The 21,645-nt window shown below is 45.4% G+C and overlaps 1 protein-coding gene and 1 long non-coding RNA gene across 2 annotated transcripts; one reads left to right on the top strand and one right to left on the bottom strand.

Moving 5' to 3' along the window:
* The first annotated feature begins 176 nt into the window (after positions 1-176).
* Positions 177-19,485, top strand: ppl (periplakin). Its single transcript, XM_085155595.1, has 22 exons — positions 177-393; positions 3,155-3,254; positions 3,481-3,635; positions 3,807-3,927; positions 4,294-4,419; positions 4,512-4,553; positions 6,056-6,217; positions 6,295-6,402; positions 6,731-6,826; positions 6,895-7,017; positions 7,333-7,479; positions 7,561-7,712; positions 7,790-7,899; positions 11,265-11,428; positions 11,549-11,727; positions 11,804-11,942; positions 12,117-12,310; positions 13,526-13,676; positions 13,758-13,841; positions 13,929-14,045; positions 16,266-16,358; positions 16,434-19,485. Exons 1-22 carry the CDS (start codon positions 344-346, stop codon positions 19,104-19,106), a joined length of 5,286 nt encoding a protein of 1,761 aa, XP_085011721.1. The 5' UTR covers positions 177-343; the 3' UTR covers positions 19,107-19,485.
* On the bottom strand, positions 5,221-10,320 carry LOC146520846 (uncharacterized). The gene is made up of 2 exons (XR_014873568.1): positions 8,291-10,320; positions 5,221-8,144 (listed from the first exon to the last, which is right to left on the bottom strand). It is a non-coding gene; the product is annotated as an uncharacterized LOC146520846 (long non-coding RNA).
* Positions 19,486-21,645: the final 2,160 nt, after the last annotated feature.

Genomic DNA, 21,645 nt, shown 5'->3' with positions numbered 1-21,645 from the left:
AAACTTTGAAACGGACGCGCCTCGTTTTACTGGAGAATTCATTCACTTTTTCAGCGGAACACACAGCGTGTTTGCGTGGGTGTGAGAGGGGGAGGCTATGGAGGCGGGGCCTCGCTCTTTGGACCCTCCCACCCCTGGCTGCTGACAGGTAGAAGGTCAGGCTGCGCGCGCTGACTTCATTGGCTCTGCTACTCTGAGCTGGGACGGCACGCTCTGACAGTGAGAAGCGCGCGTGGACATATCTGACTTTGACACACAGCGACGCAGCGAGCGCGCGCAGCCGAGACTCACCTGTACTGCTGGGTCTGTTTCTGTGGAAAGCCGCTGACAGGTGACCTTCATCATGCTGAAGAAGAAGAGCAAGTCCACCACGATCACGCAGCCGAAACAGGCGTAAGTAGGAGCTCGTTCCTCTGCGCTCGAGCCCTTCAGAGCGGCGCGCGAGCCTCATCTGTCCTTGTAGTGATTTCACTTCTACACGATCAGCGGACTCACGCCACAGCTCAGACAAAAGGATGGTTAAATGATCACACCGGGGGGAGCCCGGCTCGGAGTTTATATGCGCGTGTTGTGTTACTTGTTTGTGCACACAGAGCGGTCTTGGCGCAGCGCAGCGCCATGCGCTAAACAAGCAGCAGATGGAAAGACCGCGGAGCTTTAACACAGCTCGGATCGTTGTGTCCTGATGGATGTTCTGAGGTGGTGTCTGTGTGAGCTCAGTCAGACGGGCAGGGCCGAAACTCGGAGTTAGGCTACATAGTTTGCGCATTAACTGGAGAGTGGGTGTGGCCGATAAGCCGTGGATAGTTTGCGGTAACTGGTTCGATAAGTTTTCTGCTGCCCTCCTTAGAAACACAATGTGAGAGGAATTCCTCGCAGCCTCGCCCATCATGTCAGCGCACCAGGGCCAGTCCCTTCAGCTGTTTTACTGCCGCTGTCCGGGTTACCTGAAGGTGATAAAGTGACGGTGTTAAATCCTCCTTCAGCAGGTATCAGTGACAGATGTTTGTGCCGCTGCCACACCTGCGCCAGCAGCAAAGGACGTTTTGTTTTGGTGTTGTGGGTCATGTTCATGTGTTTACACCAGCACAGGGATTTGTTGGCTTTCCACTGCCGTCTTAGTGCACGTCGTTCATTACAGTCGCTCGTGCCCTGTGATAACCACCAACACATTGCAATGGAATCTGAGTAATGCAGCTCCACCCTTCTTCATGCTGCTCTTCCTGTTCAGGTGTAGGTGTGTGCAGGTTTTAAGCCAAAGCCCAGCAAACAGAGACTGTAAAGGCGGAGCTGGAACAGGTGGAGGAGCTGAGGCTCAGACCACCAGCCGTCCAGTTGGTCAACAACATGCTCGGCACATCTCAGTGTGCACACAGAGCAAAGGGCTCGATGCTGTAGTGGCAGCAGCAGGCTTCCACACCCTGTGTGACCTAATGCTGGAGCGCTCTGGTTCTGATGTAACCAGCTCCCTGTGGAAACACGTGAGTTTGTTGAGCGCCAGATCCTTTTCAGAACGAACACAGCCGCAGTGAGAGCACGGCGTTAAAGCCAGCGACCCCCCCACCATCCAGAAACACTAAACAAAGCAGAGCAGGTTAAACTGTTGGAGCAGCACAGAGCTGCTGTTGGGTAATCTGACCACAGCAGGGCGAGCGCACATCTGTTCTGGATTCACGATGAGAACAAGTTTCCACTTCTACACAAGCTTTATGCAACAAGTGGTGCAGACAGTACAGTTCATGTTCCTTTGTTCTCATGTGTTTGCTGTTGTGATGTTTAGAAGACGAGTGTGTAAAGTTGTAGATGAGACGTTTTCTTCATGTTTGACACTACAGTCAGAATCCCCCCCCCCCCCCCCCCCCCCTCAGTCTGCTGGGTGTTTGTTTTTATTGGAGGAGCCAGAACAGCTCGACTGTGCACCAGTTCAGACTTGTTTGTGTTAAAGAGAAAATCAGCTCAGGTGTGAAAGTACTGCATCGTGCTTATGTAACAAATGGTGTGTGTGTGTGTGTGTGTGTGTGTGTGTGTGTGTGTGTGTGTGTGTGTGTGTGTGTGTGTGTGTGTGTGTGTGAGTGACAAAAACTCGCTGGGCTAGTTTCCCCATTTTAGGGAGGATGTCAGCTGGGAGTTTCCTACTGGCAACGTATCCAGTGAGGTTGGAGCTTCACAGTCAGCAACACACTTTATTGATCCTTCAGGAAAGGATGTGACTATAGACAACAACAGTAACAGACTGGACTAAACTAAATGATACAATTTATTACAAAGTTACAAGAATTGGCTCAATGATAAACATCCAGAGTATTGAAGAGATTAACTATTTTGGTATTTTCACCGTAGACGAGGCACAAACAGGTGTAACTGTCGCACTGTTGTGTGTGTGTGCTACAGTGATGGAGGAGTTGTGCAGGGAGATGACCACAGGATTGATTTCCTGTGTGGTTCAGTGGTGGCGAACGTTTGTGTCGTACTGTAGTGAGTTGCGCTCATTTTCACCCAAATTGTCAGTGGTCATTGATTCCTGTCTGACACCAGGTGTGATGGAAACATGATGATGACTCATTATCACTATGTGTGATGAACAGCACAGGTACTGTAGAGTCCTCGCTGCTTCCAGCTCAGGCTTTCCACTGAAATCCACAATTAAATCTCTTGAGAAGGTCGGCTGGGTCCTGGATCACCTGGTGCCTGCACGAGTAACACAATGTCAGTTTCTGTACAAACGTGTCACTGTTGAAACTAACACAGCAAAGAAGTCCAATACATGTATCCTGCCTTTGTAGCCCCATTCAGAGCTCGACTGACTACCTTTGAACTTTACATGCCTCGGCACTCTTTGCTACTCGTGACGGTTCCCAGTTTGTCAGACCTGCTGGTTTAGTTTTGCACTTCTCTGATGCCTGGTTACAGCACTAACCCTGCAGTAGTACTTCAGTGATGGGGTGCAGTGCTGAACACTGACTGATCAGTTCTTGGTGTTTTGTGTTTCTGAAGCCGTCGAGCTGCTGTTCTGCAGCTCATAATCGAAGGCGTTGAGCTTGTTAGGAAGCCACTGTTTTCAGCTTGTGTGATTATGATATCTGCTCCATCTAGTGTCAGAGTTGCTTCACAGGGATCCAGAAAAGCCTCACGTCATTCTGTCTGTGTGTGTCAGTGCTCCCACCACAGAACTCGCCACACTGATCGAGAAGCTGCAGAAGACGGCTGACAAAGTGGAAAAGAATATCTACGATGTGGAGCAGAACCTCAACAAGGTACGGTGCTGCAGGAACGCTCATGTGTGCTGTCGGCTATAATATGTATCAGCCTCTTTGAGAAATAGCCCACAGTTTATCTCAGCATGGAGCACGTTAGCCGTCATATAAAACCACCGCAGTCACACGTTAGAGCTCAGAGCCACGGCGCTGTCGTGATACATTCAGCTTCTGTCTATTCAGGCTGGCAGTGTTTGTCTAACTCCACACGACTCTTTCCTCACAGGATGTGAGCAAGATCAACGAGGGGAAGCAGCCCCTGTATCAGGAAGACACCAACAAGAGACTCCTCAATTCTCTGGAGCTGCTGAGCGGCCTGGATGAAGACGTCGTCAACGCCCGACGCCTTCAGCACCCGCAGGCTGAGATGATAGCACAGGAGTGAGTGAACGCTGTTTCATGCTACGCAAACCACCGTAGTCGTGCCTGCGAGTGCAGGATGCACACAGCAAAAGCTTCATGTGAAGTCATCAATATCCATGAAGACCTGAGGAAGACCTGGTTACCGTTACCTGCTGCCTCTGTTACCTGTTCTTGTTTCTGTGTATTCAGCATGAAGCAACTGCGTGACAGAGTGATGAAGCTGAAAGAGGAGCACGGCCACATCTACCACCTGGTCCGCACCGAGGGCAAGCCCACCATCAACTGGGGCAACATGATGGATGAAAAGCTGGTAAACAAAAGCACAGCAAACATGTGCAGCGCTCGCTGTAGGTCCAGCACAGAGGACCTCGTTAGGTCTACCTTTGTGTCACTGCAACAACTGAGAAACGTTCAGTTACTGAGGCAACACGAGCTTAGCTGTGTGCACGGTGCTTACAGCAGCAGGTGGTGGCCCAGCATGAAGGGCTGCAGGTCACTGTGGGTTAGTCCTGCTTAAACAATCAGGTGTTTGTTTGCACACTGCACAGGTGAACACAATAAAAGTATTCCTGCATGACAGACATTTCACATCACATGTCTGCAGAGGGTGTTAGACGCTTTTTAGATGTTTCATTTCAGAAAAGTTTCATTCATCCACACGTGTCTCTCTGCCCAGGACAACCTGCAAAACAAGGGCTTTGGCCAGGACCTGCCCTCTGTGGAGAACGAGGTGGAGGAGCACAACATCTTCCACAGTGAGGTGGAGGCTCTGGCTCCTCACATCTCTGCCAGCGGAGACAAGGTGACGTGATGTCACAATCACAGGTTTGCACAGTTTGCTGTCCTGTGTCGGTCCCTCGCTGAGCCTGTGTGTGTGTCTGCTCTGCTCTGCAGGAATACGTCAGCAGCCTTCAGGAAAAGTACAACAAACTGCTGGTAAGTGTTTGTTTCTGTGTGTGTGATATATGTGCGCTTTTGTGTAGTTTCACTGTGATCCATGGTGAGTGCGGCACACAGCATCCAGCCGGCTGACAGTAGGGCTGGGTGTCGTCACTGATTCCTGAATCGATTCAATCCAAAAATTTTGCCTCAGACAGTCAGAAATATTATAATTCTGATCACTTATCAATACATATCTATATTTGTATATCTATAAAAAGAAAGCTGACACTTGTGAGACTTTATCAGAGGTGTGAGCATCACAGCAGATTCCTTTGTGTCAAAGTCACTGAGGATAAAACAGAAAAACATGAAGGAGATTTCCTGTTCTGTATTTTTATAGCAGATGACCTTAAAAATATTGTGCAGCAGCATGAATCAACATATAAACATGACCTGATGCTGCTGAAGTGAAGCAGAGCAAAGTTACAGAGGTTTGATTAGAGACGCCACGAAGCATTTTGCAGTTTTGCATAATTTTAAAAGTTTTAATTTGTTCAGTATTGAACAGCAGAAATGAGGCTTTGTTGTCGGAAGTAAGAAAAAAACAACAACAAAAAGCAGCTGTGGACACCGTGGACTGCTGGGTAATGAGTAGAGATGTGTTTTTATTATCGATTTAGAGAGAGAGAGAGAGAGAGAGAGAGCTGTGCATGAAGTGTGATTTCATCCTGGTGGAAGCAAAACAGCAAAAGTCAGAGTGAATTCATGACGATGTTTATGTGAAGCGTAGTTTGGATCTTCTTTTGCTGCTGGTTCGGTCAATATTGTTTGGAGAGATCAAACCTGCAGCTTCAGAATTGGCGCAAAAAAGACGTAAACACAAACCGCGGACCCGCCGACGCATCAGAGTCAGCGAGCTGTCGGCTTTCAGCCCCGACGGCGTGTCCCTGTGCGTGCCGTCGGTGAGAAAGTCACATCTCACTGATTCTGATGCGTCGGCGGGTCGAGCTTTGTGTTCACGTCTCTGTGCAGAAGCCGTGTTCCTGCTCTCAGTTACTGTTTCAGCTGTTTGATGGTTGTTTGTGAGGTTGAACCTGAGATTCTGGCGTTTCGGGCAAAATAAATTTATATTAAAAAATCGATTCAGGATTTTAATGAATCGATATCACGTTATCCAAGCTAGAATCGATTTTAATCGATAAATCGATAATCTAAACCAGCCCTAGCTGACAGTCGTGCTGCAGCCGGGTCTCTGTTGAAGGCTTTTCTCTTTAGCAAAAACATGAATTTGTTAAAAACTCAAGAACTTGATTTTACTACATGAAATCTTTTCAGCACCTAGTTTTTGAAAAGATTAATAACAAGTGAACTGTAGCACATGTTGTTATCATCCACACAGGCTGGAAAGGCCACTCATCAGGTTCATGCTAATTATGTTGAAACACAGAATCACATCGTTTGAATTCAAACCCGAACAAAACTGTCCTTGACTCGTTCAGGCGCTCGTAAAAAGCTCAAATAAAGCTGGTGACTAAGCTTCCTGTTCCCTCGGCTAGGCTAACTCCGGCGCTCGACAGCGCCACCTGACGAGCCTGCGCGACTACATGCAGCGCTGCACCAACGAGCTGTACTGGATGGACCAGCAGGCAGAGGAGAGGATCAAATACGACTGGAGCGACAACAACCTGGACTACCCTGCCCGGCAGAGGCAGTACGAGGTAACTGTGGAGCTCGCACACGTACACGGCGAGCGAAACAAGCTCAGCTCGCTCAGCAAATCTGTCTCAACCAACAGAATTTCATCAGTAAGTGTCTGGAGTCCAAGGAGGGCACCATCACCAAGCTGAACGACGATGGAGAAAAGCTGATTGCCTCCGACCATCCAGGGAAGAATGTTCTGGAGGTACCGACCATCACGTTTAACTTTCATGGCGCGGTCCCGCCTGGGCTCCGGGTCCACGGGGATCTGCGGTAGAGCAGGGTTATGTTTTAAAGACAGCGGGGCTTAAGGCGCTTTTCAGTCCTCACACAGCAGACGGATGATGTGCTGTTTGTGGGTTGGACCCAGTTGGCATACGAGCTGCTTCCACTTGTTATCTCAGTCTGTTATGTAACGTAAGACGCTGATCCTTCAGATAGATGTAAAAAGGGGGAAGAAGCCACACTGGTGCTTCTGATTGTTTCATGATTAACTCTGCCGCACATCTCTATAATGACCACGTTGTTGTCAGGCTCATATGGAAGCAGTCCACGCTGACTGGAAGGAGCACCTGAACCTGCTCATCTGTGAGGAGAACCACCTCAAACACATGGACGAGTACCACAAGGTCAGTGTGACAGGTGACGTGCACACAGACGCATTTAAAGAGTGAAGCTCATCTGTGTGTGTCTGCAGTTCCACAAGGAGGCGCGCGACACTCAGGACCTGCTGAAGCGTCTGGACACGGAGATCAACCAGAAGTACAACCCCGAGTTCAAAGACATGTATCAGATGGAGGGCCTGATCAGGGAGCTGGACGTGAGTGCTTTTATCTGCACGTAGACCAGGGGTGGGCAACTCCAGGCCTCGAGGGCCAGTGCCCTGCAGGTTTTAGACGTGTCCTTGAGCCAACACAGCTAATTTAAACGGCTAAATTAGCTCCTCAACATGTCCTGAAGTTCTCCAGAGGCCTGGTAACGAACTAATCATGTGATTCAGGTGTCTTCTAAAGATCTAAAACCTGCAGGACCCCGGCCCTCATGGACTGAGATTGCCCACCCCTGACATAGACCATAGCTGATAGCATCACTGACGCGTACGGTGACGACACGCTTGTGCGTTTCTTGCGTGCAGGATGAAGCCAAGGCCATCGAGAACTTTGACGAGCGGGTTAAGGCCCTCCAGAAGCGCGGCCTTCAGGTGCTGCCTCTGAAGTACCGCAGGGAAACGCCCCAGAAGCTGATCCCCGTCGAGGCTCTGTGTGAATTTGACACCGATGACGTACGTACTTGTCCTTCACACTTAATGCTGAGACGATAGCGGCGTGATCCGGTGACGCGCTCTAACTGTTTCCACGTGCAGGGTCAGATCGTGCGGGGGGAGAGGTACACTCTCCTGCGGCAAAATGGTTCCAAATGGGACGTGAAGGACGCGGCCGGACACAAGATCGCCGCCCCGGGCATCTGCTTCCTGTTCCCCCCCACCGACCCGGAGGCTGTGGCCGTCGCCGACAAGTGAGTGTGTACAAAGGACTTTGTAAACTCCAATGAGGGCATGTACAGCTGTAACAGTGTGTGTGTGTGTGCTGCAGCCTGAGCGGACAGCAGAAAGCTATCAAACAGAAGATGGCAGCCACCAAGGGAACTCTGCAGAAACGCCTGGACGAGCTGAAGAAGACGAGCGGAGCTGCAACCGCTACAGGTACACGCACAATAATATATCAGCACCATAAGTAGCCAAGTTAGTTGGTTATGACAGACCAGCTGATTTCCAGTATAACCAGTGTGCTGGTGCCTCTGACTCACACTGTTTGCTGCCAGTACAATCAAACATATGCAACTGTAGCTCCCGTCAGCCACCACGCGGACAAGTTCTTGTTTACAGATGATTTATTCAATGTTAGGCGACAAGATCACTCAGCGTCGTCATCATCATCATCGTGAGAACTACCCAAACAAAACAATTACAATAAGCAACATGTTTACAATAACTCTTATCACAGTAAATCCAAACAACAAAGGTATAGACACATAAATGCCCTTTTATGGCACTTTCATTGAAACTGAAATTAACAGAGGCACCCTGAACACACCTCATTGCCTGCTGTAGCCAAACGGGAGAAAGTCCGTTCTTCGCGCGAGCCGCTACTCCTCTCAACGGTAAGTCCACAACTGGGTTTAATTTAACTTAACTTATGTGTTCTTTAAAACTTAAGTCCAGTTTAAAGCAGTAGGACGATGCAGCAGAACTCACAGGATCTGCAGCCTCAACGATCCTCAAGGGCCGCGTACTCAAAGACCGCTAAGGCCGGAAGTGCGAGGCTTGTGAAATGGGACGGTCTAGCCTCCGTCGCGCTGCCCAGGTTGCCTAGCAACCATGATACTAACAGCTGGAAACGTTTCATACAGCTTTGTTTGACAGAAATGAAGGAGAAAATCGTTTGTTCATTTGTTTGTTTCTACATGGACTTTGATCATTCTCTGATTAAGCTCAGCTATTGAACGGCGTATATTTTAAAGTAAAGGCTTTAAAACCAAGTTAGTACAAACGTCACTAATGTCACATGACTTTGCCGACATGTGGCCAACAGGAATGTTTTAATGATCTTCGTTATTAAACATTTGCACATAAATAAGTGACATAATATTCAGTACTTACTTAAAGTTTACTCTTCGGCCGCCCCTCATCCGCCGTTTTTTTCTGCAAAATTATCCACACCCACCGCCGCGCTATGCATTCTGGGATATGTTGGGCCACGAAGTCTACACCGCCACGTCCTTAAAATTCAGGGAAATGAAGGACGCATTTGAGGGCCGCATTTCGAGCAGCCTTTGAATTGGGACAGCCTTCGTCGCGTCGCTGTGACGTAATCGGCCTTAAAATGCGGCCTTTAAGGCTGCAGACCCTGAATTGGAATACAGCCACAGGCCCTTTCTCAATTCTCAAGTACGTGAGTACGTACTCGCGTTCTCAGTGAGTACGTACTCGCCGAGAACACACGGGAGTACGGACTCGCCGAGAACGCGAGTACGGACTCGCGATTTGTACAATTGGAACGCCAGCGTACTTGATGATGTCACAGGTCCGGAGCTTTTACTGCCGTCCTTAATTTAACTGTGAGTAATATGTTATGAAGCTTAACTTTAATCACAGCCAAACCGGTTTACTCAGGAACAAATAAAACACTGAAATAAACCAAACATTAACATTTAGAAGTGATCTAAGTGACTTATATATCATGTTTAACCTCAGTAGTGAAATCTCTATTAATAAAAATAGTGTACATGTACATACGTGTACATACCTTAATAAAAACAAGCAGGTGAGATGTTAGAACGCTTTTATTTTTATTTTAGTGGACACTCAATACAATAGACAGCTGCTGGGGTTTGTTTAACCTACGTAGCAAAAAGACCGCGGGGGGGTTGAAAACGATGTGCCGGGAGTCCGCTGTTCTCGCCGGCTGTAATAATCCTCGACCTCGCTGTCTGCTATGGAGCTGGCGGGTCACAGACGTCTCCGAAAACGTCGGAGCGTGTTTGGAAATATATGATATCTTGATAAATCAAGCAGATATTTGAAGTTTACGCAGCTACATTCTCGCTTGAAAAGAACTTAAAAGTTTATTTTGTGACCCAGAAAGAGTAATATTTAAAAGTTTTTAGCCCCGTTCGTCCGCCATTGCCGCGTTTGAGTTTTGGACGAAATGCATTCTGGGATATTTAGCTGTACCAAGTCCACACAAGTCACCACCGATGCATGCTCGATAAAACGGGCGGAGCGAGAACACATCCGGGACTTTTTCGCGTTCTCGGCTTGATGCGTACTTCGAATTGGAACAGTACTTGGTTTCCGACTGATGACGTATCACGAGTACACGAGAACGCAAGTACGCACAAGTACGCATATTGAGAAAGGCCCCAAGTGTGTCACTACCCGATCCGTACCGGAAACCCGATCGGTACATCGCATGCGCAAATCTTACGTCACTTCCTCTCTTTGCCAACATTGCGACATTCAATATATTTGAATGATACGGTTAGCGCCCAGTTAGCTCCTAGCATTTCTCAACAGCTCTGCCTCCTTTTCGACTACCGGGACATTTAAACAATGGATAATCCGTATACATGCTTCTCTGCTCTTGTGTCACCACAAACTCAGTCCGTGCTGCACGTTACTTCCGCTACCACCAATTACAAAACAAAGTTCCACAATTAAAGGAAACTTACAAATATAAACACAAGAAAAACTTCTCTGTTAGTTACAGCAACTGCTCCGCTTCCCTTCAGGTAAAAGGCTGCTCTGTTCTTAGAGGAAAGAACACCAGGAAACTCGGATAACCGCAACATGCTCTGTTTTTTCTATTCAAGCAACTGTGTTAGTGAAACTTCTTTAGCAAAAATATGTTCAGTTTTTCCCAAATAATAAGATGACGTTGAGCCTTTGTTTCTTCATGATTAGGACAGAGGATCATGAGAAACGTGCAAACAGACAGTTTGTAGAAATATTTGGTGTGACCACCGCTGAGCACAGCCTGAGCTCTCAGCTTTCTAAGCATCTTCAGGAACAGTTCTGCAGGCTTCTTGAAGCTGTTCTCTCTCCTCTCTACATACAATAATAATTTGAACCAAAAGATTCATCGCTGCATCAGACCTGACTGATGTTTCAGTTCTCGTGTCGTTTGGATGATTTCTTTCTCAGAAAAACAGGACAGAGTGGAGCGATCCAGATGCTTTGTGTTCGCCTTGTTTCTTCTATGACATGTTTGTTTTTCTCACACACAGTAAATCTGAGCAGGCTACATACAAAAAGGACACACACAGAATAGACATGCTGATATAAACTGTTGTTTCTGCCTCTTTTCCATCTGTTAGTCAAAACTTTGGGTTCTTGAGTTACTCAGAAGTAACTCAAAACTTCAAGATGCTCATTAAGTTGAAATTTTGAGTTTCATAACCATGAAGCATGAAAACTATAAATCTAAACGTGCTGCTGGCTGGAAGATTTCAGATCAAGTGTGCGTGTGATGAACATGTTTTCCTGCCCTCTCACGCTGCTGCATGTAGCCTCAGACAAACAGGAACAGCAGTGCCGCCAGCTGATGGCCGGTCTGGATAAGGTCGTCAGTGACCTGGACAAACAGGAGAAATCCATCTACGCTCGAGTGCGCCCTCCGCTGGAACAGAACAGGTCACTGCAGGACAGTACTGACCGCCTGCAGGACATGAAAGTAAGAACGTCCGCTCTGTTCTTTGGTTTGATATTAAAGCTGCTTCTCTCTGCTCAGTTTAGCCACCAAGCAAAGAGTGTGTTTGCACTGTGCACCTCACCAGCACACGTTTCTCTGCAGGACATCGCTGCTGCTGTCAGAAGGATTGAACCAGAGAAGTCTTCTAAAGTGCAGGAAGCACAGAGCTTCTTGGTCTCAAACCCAAGTTGTGCCAGCACATCTCAACTTCACGGCAAGGTGGATGAGGCCAACAAGAAGTACACCAAGGTGGAGCAGCTTCTTCAGGGCTCTCAGGAGAAGTATGTGACCTGATCATCAGTGCAGCAGCATGTTTTCAGTGTGCTCAGTGACAGGCATTTCTGAACTTTGCTTTAGGCTGAAGAATTCCAACCAGCTCGAGTCATCTCTGCAAAATGGAAAAACCTTCCTCTCCACCTACGAGAACAAGCTGGCCAGGGAGGAGGTTGCTCCTGCTGACGTCTCTTCAGTGGAGAAAACCCAGCGGGAACTTGCAGTAAGATGATTTTACATCAGAACAGAATTTATTTTATATAAACTGAACTGAAAATTGTTGTTACTGTTTCAGTTTATGTTCCTTTGTGTCCAAATTGCCACACGTTCACAGACAGGCGACGTGTCTGTTTGCTGTAGGTTGTCTCAAGCCGTTTGTCTTTTGCTGCCCTGGCAGGATATCGGAGCGGACCTGCGGTCACAGAGGACACTGATCTCTGACACGGAGCAGAACCTGCGTCTGGCCAAGAGCAGCTGTGAGAACATGGCCAACAAGTTCCAAGAGCACTGCCCTGACATCGAGAGGCAGGAAGCTGATGTCCTGAGACTCAACAAGAGATACAATAACCTCAACCAGCAGACGGACTCGAGGTGAGTTGTTAGACTGGGCAGGAAAGCACGTCAGTAATATGTAAAGTATATACAACACTAGGGCTGCCACAAACGATTATTTTGATAGTCGACTAATCAGATCATCATCCATTGGACGTAAAACATACAGCTTATTGCACCAGCAGCATCTGCTCTTATATAACTATCATTAGCTTACAGCTTTAAGTGTTTAAGGTATGTGCTAACTAAAAATAAAGACAAGATGATAGTTTATTAAATTTTAATGAAATTTGCAGATTGTTTCGGTGAAGTTTAATAAACTCCTTGCTATCTAAAATATAACAGGACACCGGAGTAAATTCTCCAGCATCTCACACTTCTGATAATCAGCTGTCTGCTTGACGTTTATTCAGCTGTGTAAAAACTATAACTTTAATCTCAGCCAAACCAATTTACTCAGGAACAAATAAAATACTGAAAAAAGCCAAACAATAACATTTTAAGTTATCTAAGTGACTTATATATCATGTTTAACCTGAGTAGCGAAAGACAGCGGTGGGTTTGAAAACGATTAGCCGGGAGTTCTTAGCCGTGTTCTCACGGCTCTAGTTAGCCTAGCCCCCGGCTAGCTATCGAGCTAGTGGCTAACAGACGTCTCTGAAAACGTCGGAGCGCTTTTGAAAATATGTGGTGTCTTGATAAACTGAGCAGATATTTGAGGTTTACACAGCTACATTCTCGCCTGAAAATATGTTAAACGTTTATTTTGTGACCCAGAAAGAATAATAAGAGTAATATTAAAACTAACTAGCTGCCGCCATTGTTGGAAACTGAGCTGGGCGGCGCTATGAATTCTGGGACACAGCTTCTTCTTCTTCGGGGTTTAACGGCAGCTGGCATCCTTGTACATGCAGTGCTGCCATCTTCTGTTTCAGTCCGTTATTACACTCTTAAATCCTACTACTTATTCCTGCGTCTTTTGTGATCTTACAAAGCTTCAAACGACGCGTCGACTATTAAATCAGTCGTCGACGATTTTAATAGTCGACTAATCGTGGCAGCCCTATACAGCACAGGACGTCATCGACAGCCAGACATTTCTACCACAACATCACCTACCCAAGGTGCATGGAGACTTTCTTACCTGACCAACGCTTTTTGGCTCGTGACCATCAGGGTCCCTGAAGCACAGAAGGTCTTTTCATATGTAAAGACGATCTCTGATGATATGTTTTGGTTTGTTTGTTTGTGCAGGGCTCAAAGCTTGCAGAGAGCCAAGATGGCGTACAAAAACTACCGCAATGATTATGACAATTTGAACAGCTGGCTCTCTCGTGTTCCAAATTACGAGCCCCGTGACACTGATGACCCAAATCAAGTGGAAACGAAGCTGAGAAATCAGAGGGTACGAATGCTGAGCGATAATTCTGCATATTTCTCGTTACACGTGAATGTTCGTGGCACTTACCTCTGCTCTTTTCTACAGAACCTGCTTTCTGATCTAGCGAGGAAGGAGTCTGATTTAAACAATGTCTCCAAAAACGCCCAGCTGTACCAGCAAGCTGTCAAAGTCAGTTTTTCTCCATTGATTTTCTTTATCATGTGATCTTTTAGAAAAGTTAACGGTTTGATGGTGGTTTACTGATTCACTCTTCAGGACTATGAGACTGAAGCTGAGAAGTTCAAATCTATCCTTGATCTTGAGGATGGACTTGTACCTCAGACATACAAGAGGAGCAGATTGGAATCACCTGCAGCAACAGTCAAGGCAGAGGTGAGGCACAGCATGCACGGTGAAGCACAGTTTAAACATGTTGCTAACTGCTATGACCAACACAAGTCTTCTAGCTCAGAGCTCATTTTCAGCTGGGATACAAATTTAAACAATGAATAAACAAAAGCAAGAGAACCTGATACATCATGAAAGAATCATGACCTCAGATGTTCCAGTCTTTCATTGGATGCATTTCAAACTACACAGTTTTCTCTGGTACTCTCAAACAAACGCTGAGATTACCCTGATGACGCAGTTATCGGGTTGTTTAGACAACCTGAGTTCAGCCACAAACATCAAAACAACATTTGATATTTGCGTTGCAGTCATATATATATATTTGCAAGCATTGGTGAGCAGCAAGACCCCAGCACAGAACAGAGCAGCTATCAGTGAGGAGACATGAAACTCATTATGTTAGATGCAGCACAAAACAGGGCAGCACAGTGGTTAGCACTGTTGCTGCACAGCAAGAAGGTCCTGAGTTCAATTCCAACATCACGTTTTCTGTGTGGAGTTTGCATGTTCTCCCCGTGTTTGTGTGGGTTCCCTCCGGGTACTCCGGCTTCCTCCCACCGTCCAAAGACATGCAGTTAGTGGGGATAGGTTAGTTGGTTAATCCAAATTGCACATAGGAGTGAATGTGAGTGTGAATGGTTGTCTGTCCCTGTGTGTTGGCCCTGCGACAGACTGGCGACCTGTCCAGGATGTACCCCGCCTCTAGGCTCCAGCAACCCCCACGACCCTGAAAAGGATAAGTGGAAGCGAATGGATGGATGGCATCACAAAACAAGGAGCTGGTGATAGACGATGCTAAAGTAGCTTAAATAATGTGCCCTGTAATAAATGTGATAATTGAATCCCAGCCTACAGCGTGAGCTGAGCTGTAGGCCTGCATTAAGATCAGCTGATCTGCTGGCATTGTGTTATTAAATACTAGAAAACACAGATTTACCAATAACAAACACTACACAGTAGCCTGCACAATCCGAAATGTTCAGGATTAGAGAACGGTGAGATGGTTATGATTAACGTCAAAGTGTTCCACTTACCTGGATTATATCCATCCATCTAGTCTCCTCTTTGTTAGGGTCGTGGGAGGGTGGAGCCTATCCCAGCTACCATAGGGCGAGAGGCAGGTAGACCCTGGACAGGTCACCAGTCTATCACAGGGCCAACACAGAGACGGACAACCATTCGCACTCACATTCACACCTGTGGGCAATTTAGAATTACCAATTAACCAAACCCCACTAACTGCATGTCTTTGGACTGTGACCCATATCTTTATAGGCTACTCTGTAGTGTCTGTAATTAGTAATGTTTTCTGGTAAAGGTTATTTAGGGCGGGTGGGGGGGGGGGTGTATTTACAGTGGGAGCCAAGATGTTTTACACTGGGACTTGAATGCATTTTCCATTTGTGGATCTGGCAGCGTTCAACTTGTCTCAAAACCCCAAGTTGGCATCTGTGTGTCTCAGGCCATTCATCCACGTGCATTTAAGGGTTTGTAAGTGAGTGAGAGAGATGTTAAGTGTAGTTTTTAGACATTTGTACGCATAGCAAGGTTGTCGAAAAGTAAAATCATCGGATTCAAGACGCTGTGTGTAAATGATCAGAATGTATTTATGTTTGTATGTACGCATTTGTAAAATTGTTCGATGGTCAAACGTAGCAGACTCGTGCGAGTCCTCAAGAGGTTCACAAAATTATCGTACACATTTGTAAATCACGTTTACACTTGTGGATCATATCGTATTTGCAACCCCTTTGGGGAACATTTCTCTCCATGTAGACAGTATATAAGATTGCCATTGCTGCTGTGGCATCCATTGGTTTCCTCAAGATGATTTTTTCACTATTGCCATCTTGGTTTAAAAAAAAGAAAGACAGATGTGATAAGGAGGGTCACGTCTGACTGAGAATCCATTTCCTCATTGACATGTCAATCACAAGCTGCACAGATAATCATCCATTCATGGTGTGGCCAATATTTACGTACAAATAGAGGGCATTGTTGAGGCACTTTGACACTGGCCAGAAGCAACATCAATATTTTATACTGTCTATGGACAAAAGGTATCTACAGGAAAAGAGATGCTTCTTGACACAGACTCGTGCAAATTAACGACCACAATCATCAGCTTAAGGGCATAAGCCAAAAACCCCTACAGAAGTTACTGTATGTGATTTTCATTACATGTTATTTTATCGTTTGCAGGAAGCAGCTATCGAGGCAAAGTTTACTGAGGTGAATGCTGTAAATAAGCAAAGACTGCAGAATCTGGAGTTTGCCAGCAGTCTTCTGAGCCAGGTAAACTATTTTACATAGCATTGCTACATAAACATTAAAACTACAGTAATAATAATGATCATTTTCTTTCTATAGCAATCTGAGACTATCCAAGTTACAAATGTCAAGTCGGTCCAAGCCAGTGCCCCTGGTGAGGAGCCGTGGAGAATAAGAAAACAGCTAGAAGATGAGATCCATAGGCGGGAGCAACTAGAAAAAGAAATAGAGACGATTCAGACTGACATTTATATGCTTGAAGGACAAAAGCCCCAGGATACGATTGTTAAGAAGGAGCTAATTAAAAAGGTTCCAGACCCCCAGCTGGATGAGGAACTCTACAAAGTCCAGCAGAAGTTGTCAGAGGAGCGCCGCACTACCCACGTCCTGGAGAATGACCTTGAGGTACTAAAGTTGAAGCTGCGTGGCCTTGAGACAGAGGTCAAAGAAGGGGCACAGCAGTACACAGTGAAGGAGGTCTTGCGTATAGAAAGAGACCGTGGTCAGGAGGAGGCGGTCCGAAAGCTTCGGGAGGAGCTGGAAGAGCTAAAAAGGCAGAGGCTGATTAAAGACAACGAGCTCATTGAGATCCAAAAACATGTGACACTCCTGGCTGAGGAGAAGAGCAAGGAACAGGAGGTAATCACTGAAGAGGAGGTGATCAAAGTCCAGAATGACCCCCAACTGGAAAGTGAGTACAGGGTGCTGCTTGACAGGAAAGAGAAGGAAATAGAAAGCAGGAGGCAGCTGGAGGATGAGTTGCAATTTCTTCAAGAAAAGCTTCGAAGACTGGAGAAGGAGAAATCAATGGCTGAGGAAAAGATTTCCATCAAGGAAGTGCTGAAAGTTGAGAAGGATACTGCCTTTGAGAGAGAGGTAGAAAACCTTAGGAGGCAGTACGAAGATGAGAAGGCCAAAAGAAGATCATCACAGCGGGAAAAGACTGACCTCCAGAGGAAAATTGCAAGCCTGGAGGAGGACAAGTCTAAGGTTGTGATTCAAGAGAAAGTACGAGAGATTGTCCGGCCCGATCCCAAGGCTGAGAACGAAGTGGCCAATCTCCGTCTTGAACTTGTAGAGCATCAGAGGCGGTATAAAGATGCAGAGTTCCAGTTGAGATCTCTGGAGGATGAGCTGGCCATGCTCAAGAACAGAGGGCCTCAAGTGGAAGTTAAAGAGATCATCAAAGAAGTAATCAAATATAAGATAGATCCACAAACTGAAAGAGAGCTGGAGAGACTTCGCAATGAAATTGTAGATAAAAGCCACCAGACTGAGAAATCTGAGCTAGAAATCCGCCAGCTTCGAGATGAAATCGAAAGATGGAAGAATACCAAACCCCAAGTGCAGACCAGAGAGATTATCAATGAAGTGAAGCAGTACAGAGAAGATCCAAAGACTAAGGAAGAAATTGAAATGCTAAAGAGGAAGCTGGCTGATGAACAGCAGAAACGCCTGGACCTTGAGCGAGAGCGGACAGAACAAGAAGAAAGAATTAGACTAAGAAAGATGGATTTGTCTCAGGTTCGTGAGAAGATTATTCAGGAAGAAGTGGTCAAGATGGAAGAGGATCCTCTCCTTAAGTCAGAGTGTGACAGCTTCTTACAGAACATCAACAATGAGCAAAAACAGAAGGAAAGCCTAAAAACAGAGCTCTACCAATTGGAGAGACAGAAGACTGACCTGGACATGCAGCTGGAAGAACTGGAGCGAGAGCGCAGGGCAAGGCGTGATGCAGAACTAGAGATCCAGCGGCTTCGGGTGAGACTTAATGAGCTAGAGATCCGTGACAAAGAAAATCGTGAAAAGGTGACAGTCAAACAAAAGGTGGTTCTGCAGCAGGATCCTCAACAGGAGAAGGAACACTCCATCCTCAAACTACAACTTGATGAAGAGCGTCACAAACACACCCTCCTTGAGAAAGAGTTGAATGTCCTTATTCAGCAGCAGATCACCCTGGAAAAGGTAGATGTGAAGGAAAGGGTTGTCCGCACTGAGAAAGTCCAGGTTGAACGGGATCCAGAGGCAGAGATTGAGATTGAGAACCTAAAGATAACTCTGGAAGAAGAGAAAAGGAGAAGGCGAGAACTTGACCAAGAACTATCCACCCTCACTTCCAGGCTCTCTGATATGGAGTTTTCTAACACCAAGTCTACCAAAGAATTGGACTACATCCGTGATGAAAGTAGCCGATTGCAGCAGGAAAACCAAAGGCTGCAAAATGAGATTCGCAAGCTTCGGTCAGAGATTGAGATCACAAGCAAAGAGACTCGGCTTATTACAGAGTCTGCGCCAAGAGAGGATTCAAAGAACTTGGAGTTGAGGCTTGATTCACTACAGAAGGAATTGGCAGAGCTGAGGGCTGTAACAAACCAGAAGGATGAGGAGATAGAGAAGCTTAAAAAGAACCTGGCAGCTGTGAGGATGAAGAGGGAACAGAGGGAAAGCCATCTCCGCAGGTCTATTGTCGTCATCGACCCAGATACAGGCAAGGAGATGCGACCAGAGGAAGCCTACAAACTAGGGCTGATCGACTGGAAGATGTTTGTCAACCTGCAGAGCCAGGAGTGTGACTGGGAAGAGATCTCAGTCAAAGGGCCGCAGGGAGAATCCTCCGTGCTTCATGACAGAAAGTCAGGAAAGAAGTTCTCCATCGATGATGCACTGAGCCTTGGACACATCACAAACCGCCAGCTTCAGCAGTACTTAAATAAAGAAATCTCCATCCAGGAGTTTGGTGCATTGGTATCGGGCAAGAACAGCGGGCTTTAAAAGATACGTTTTTGATTTTCATTCTAAAAAGATCTGTTTTGACTGGTCTTCTTAGCTTTTAATATATACTTATATTCTCACTTTAATGTTGTGGTGACCCTCAGTTACTATGTGTTTTACCTACGAGTCCCAAATACACCATGCATTAATGTTCTTATGCATATCTGGCATGAATACATGGACTCATATTACCATCATCACAGCCAGCCACATAAATGTTTGATGCTGAAAAGTTCGATCTTTAATTTCTTTAACTTGGTGGCAGGGTTAAGAATGTATCTTTGAAATATTGTCACTAAAACTGTACTAAGTGTTTCATATTTATGGGCTTTAAACAGGGTTGTCAGCTGTGTGCTTTCAATAAAAAATTCAGACAAAATGTAATGTCTTGTGGGGTATTTTATTGTGGAAACGTATGGAATTTATGGAATCAATATTCAATTTTATTTATGTAGCACTGAATTACAACAATTGCCTCAAGGCAGTTTATATTGTAAAAAGTAAAGACCCGACAATAATACAGGAAAAACGAACAACAATCGGATGCTCCCCCACCCCCTATGAGCAGCACTTTGGTGACAGTGGGAAGGAAAAACTCCCTTTTAACAGGAAGAAACCTCCGGCAGAACCAGACTCAGGGAGGGGCGGGGCCATCTGCTGCATGCAATTAGAGAGGAGGAAGACAGAACAAAGACATGCTGTGGAAGCGACCCAGAGATTAATAACTAATAATTAAATGCAGAGGTGTATAAACATACGAGTTAATGGCGTTACAGGAAGCTCCCAGCAGCCTACACCGATTACACTGTAAATATGGGAGGAAATTGTTACTAGTTAAGGTTAAAGCGATGGTTGGCTCAACAGAGCTCTGACTTTCTGTCAGTCATCATAATTTTACCATCTCTGTGCAAGTCTGCAAATTTCTTTATTAAATGATAAGATTGTTAAATTCATCAAGTCTCTCTGTGCCTGGGTCCTCGTCACAAAACATGACATCACTGTTTTGTACATTTTAACACAATTTAATCCCACATTTGTGAAAGAAAAGCAAAACACTTTTTTTAAAGTCTGTAACAAAACCATCAAATCTGATAAAGGTTATTAAAATGCTACAAAAGAAGAAAAAAAGAATGGATTGGAATAAAAAACACAAAAACACACATCCTAACCTTAATTACTGAGGAGAATAATGAATGATGCTCATAGTGAGTAAGAAGTAAACTGAGTGCATTTTTTGGACAGAGATTTGCTTTTAATATGTGTGTATAATATAATACAGATACATAAATACACTTCAAAAATAGAGTCCTTGAAATGTACAAATGTACAAATTATTGATAAAAAAAATTATAAAACTGGAGGCAACTTTGTCTATGGTACAATGTATGAAAATATCTTTACTGCAGATACTACTATGGCTCTGCAGACTTATTCCTTTCATTTTAACCTGTGTCGCCTCACCTTGAAGTTGGTAAATACTTTTGGTGATCAACTCTCTCAAGCAGTTTAACAGTTTCTGTTTTGCTGTCACTGCTCCCTGTCTGTTTCCTTATCTGGTTCTTCCTGACCTTGCACTTTCTCCTCACGTTCCCCTCTTTCCCCTCTTCCTCTTTGGACTGACAATCATACACAGATTGTATTCAATTAGATTAAAAAAATTACATTAATATGAAAAAAATATTATTAAGATCACTAACAAAAAGTCCTCTCTCAGTGTACTTTCAACCGAAAGGCAAATAACCAAACCAAATGTAAATCTAATAAAAGATATAAATATTGAAACACTGATCAACATTATCCTTTATTAACGGATCATTTGTTCTTTCACTTTTACCTGAATGTGGCTCCTGGGTTCAATCTTGGCACATATGACAAAATAAGCAGCTTCTCTCGTTCCATTTCAAACAGGTCAGTGGTAACAACAGCAGGCTATGGACAATTTTAAGTTTTAGATTTTAAATAGGCTGTATACATTTCAATGGGAGCAACAGGACGGTCGAACGTCGCTGATTTTACTACAGAGCAGGAGGGATTGTAGAGTAGCAAACATCGTTGGGAAACATGTTTTCAACACTGCAGGTTACCTGGTGTAATGTTTTCCAGCTAAAAAGAAACATGGTCTGACTCCTACCAACTGTATAAAGAGTAACTGAAGGTTAAATGCAGCCAACATGTCCTGTTTTAAGTCAGACACTCACACCTCCGCTCCGCTGAGTCTCAGCCACCATCGCTCTGGCAGAAAGGGCGCTCGAGCCAGAGCAGGGGAGAGCTGGACCAAACCATTTTGGGAGGGGGGGGGGTATGTATACTTTTGTTGTTAAAATGTTACGTCTCAACCAAGTACTGTATGTTTTTTTATATTTTTAGTAGTGTATCACACAAACAGCAAATATTGTCAAAAAAGTAAGAAATCTTTGGGGGTGCTTTGATTCATTTTGCTGAAGTTCCCCAAAAATGGGCTAAACTCGCCCCTGGTGTAAAGTGTTTTGAGTGCTCACGTAACGTAGGAAAGCATTATATAAGAAGCACTCCCATTCAG

The sequence above is a fragment of the Neolamprologus multifasciatus genome, chromosome 4 (assembly GCF_963576455.1).
Source record: "Neolamprologus multifasciatus chromosome 4, fNeoMul1.2, whole genome shotgun sequence".
NCBI lineage: Eukaryota > Metazoa > Chordata > Actinopteri > Cichliformes > Cichlidae > Neolamprologus > Neolamprologus multifasciatus.
Note: the sequence above shows the minus strand (reverse complement) of the source record. Positions and strands in the feature narration are given on the sequence as shown.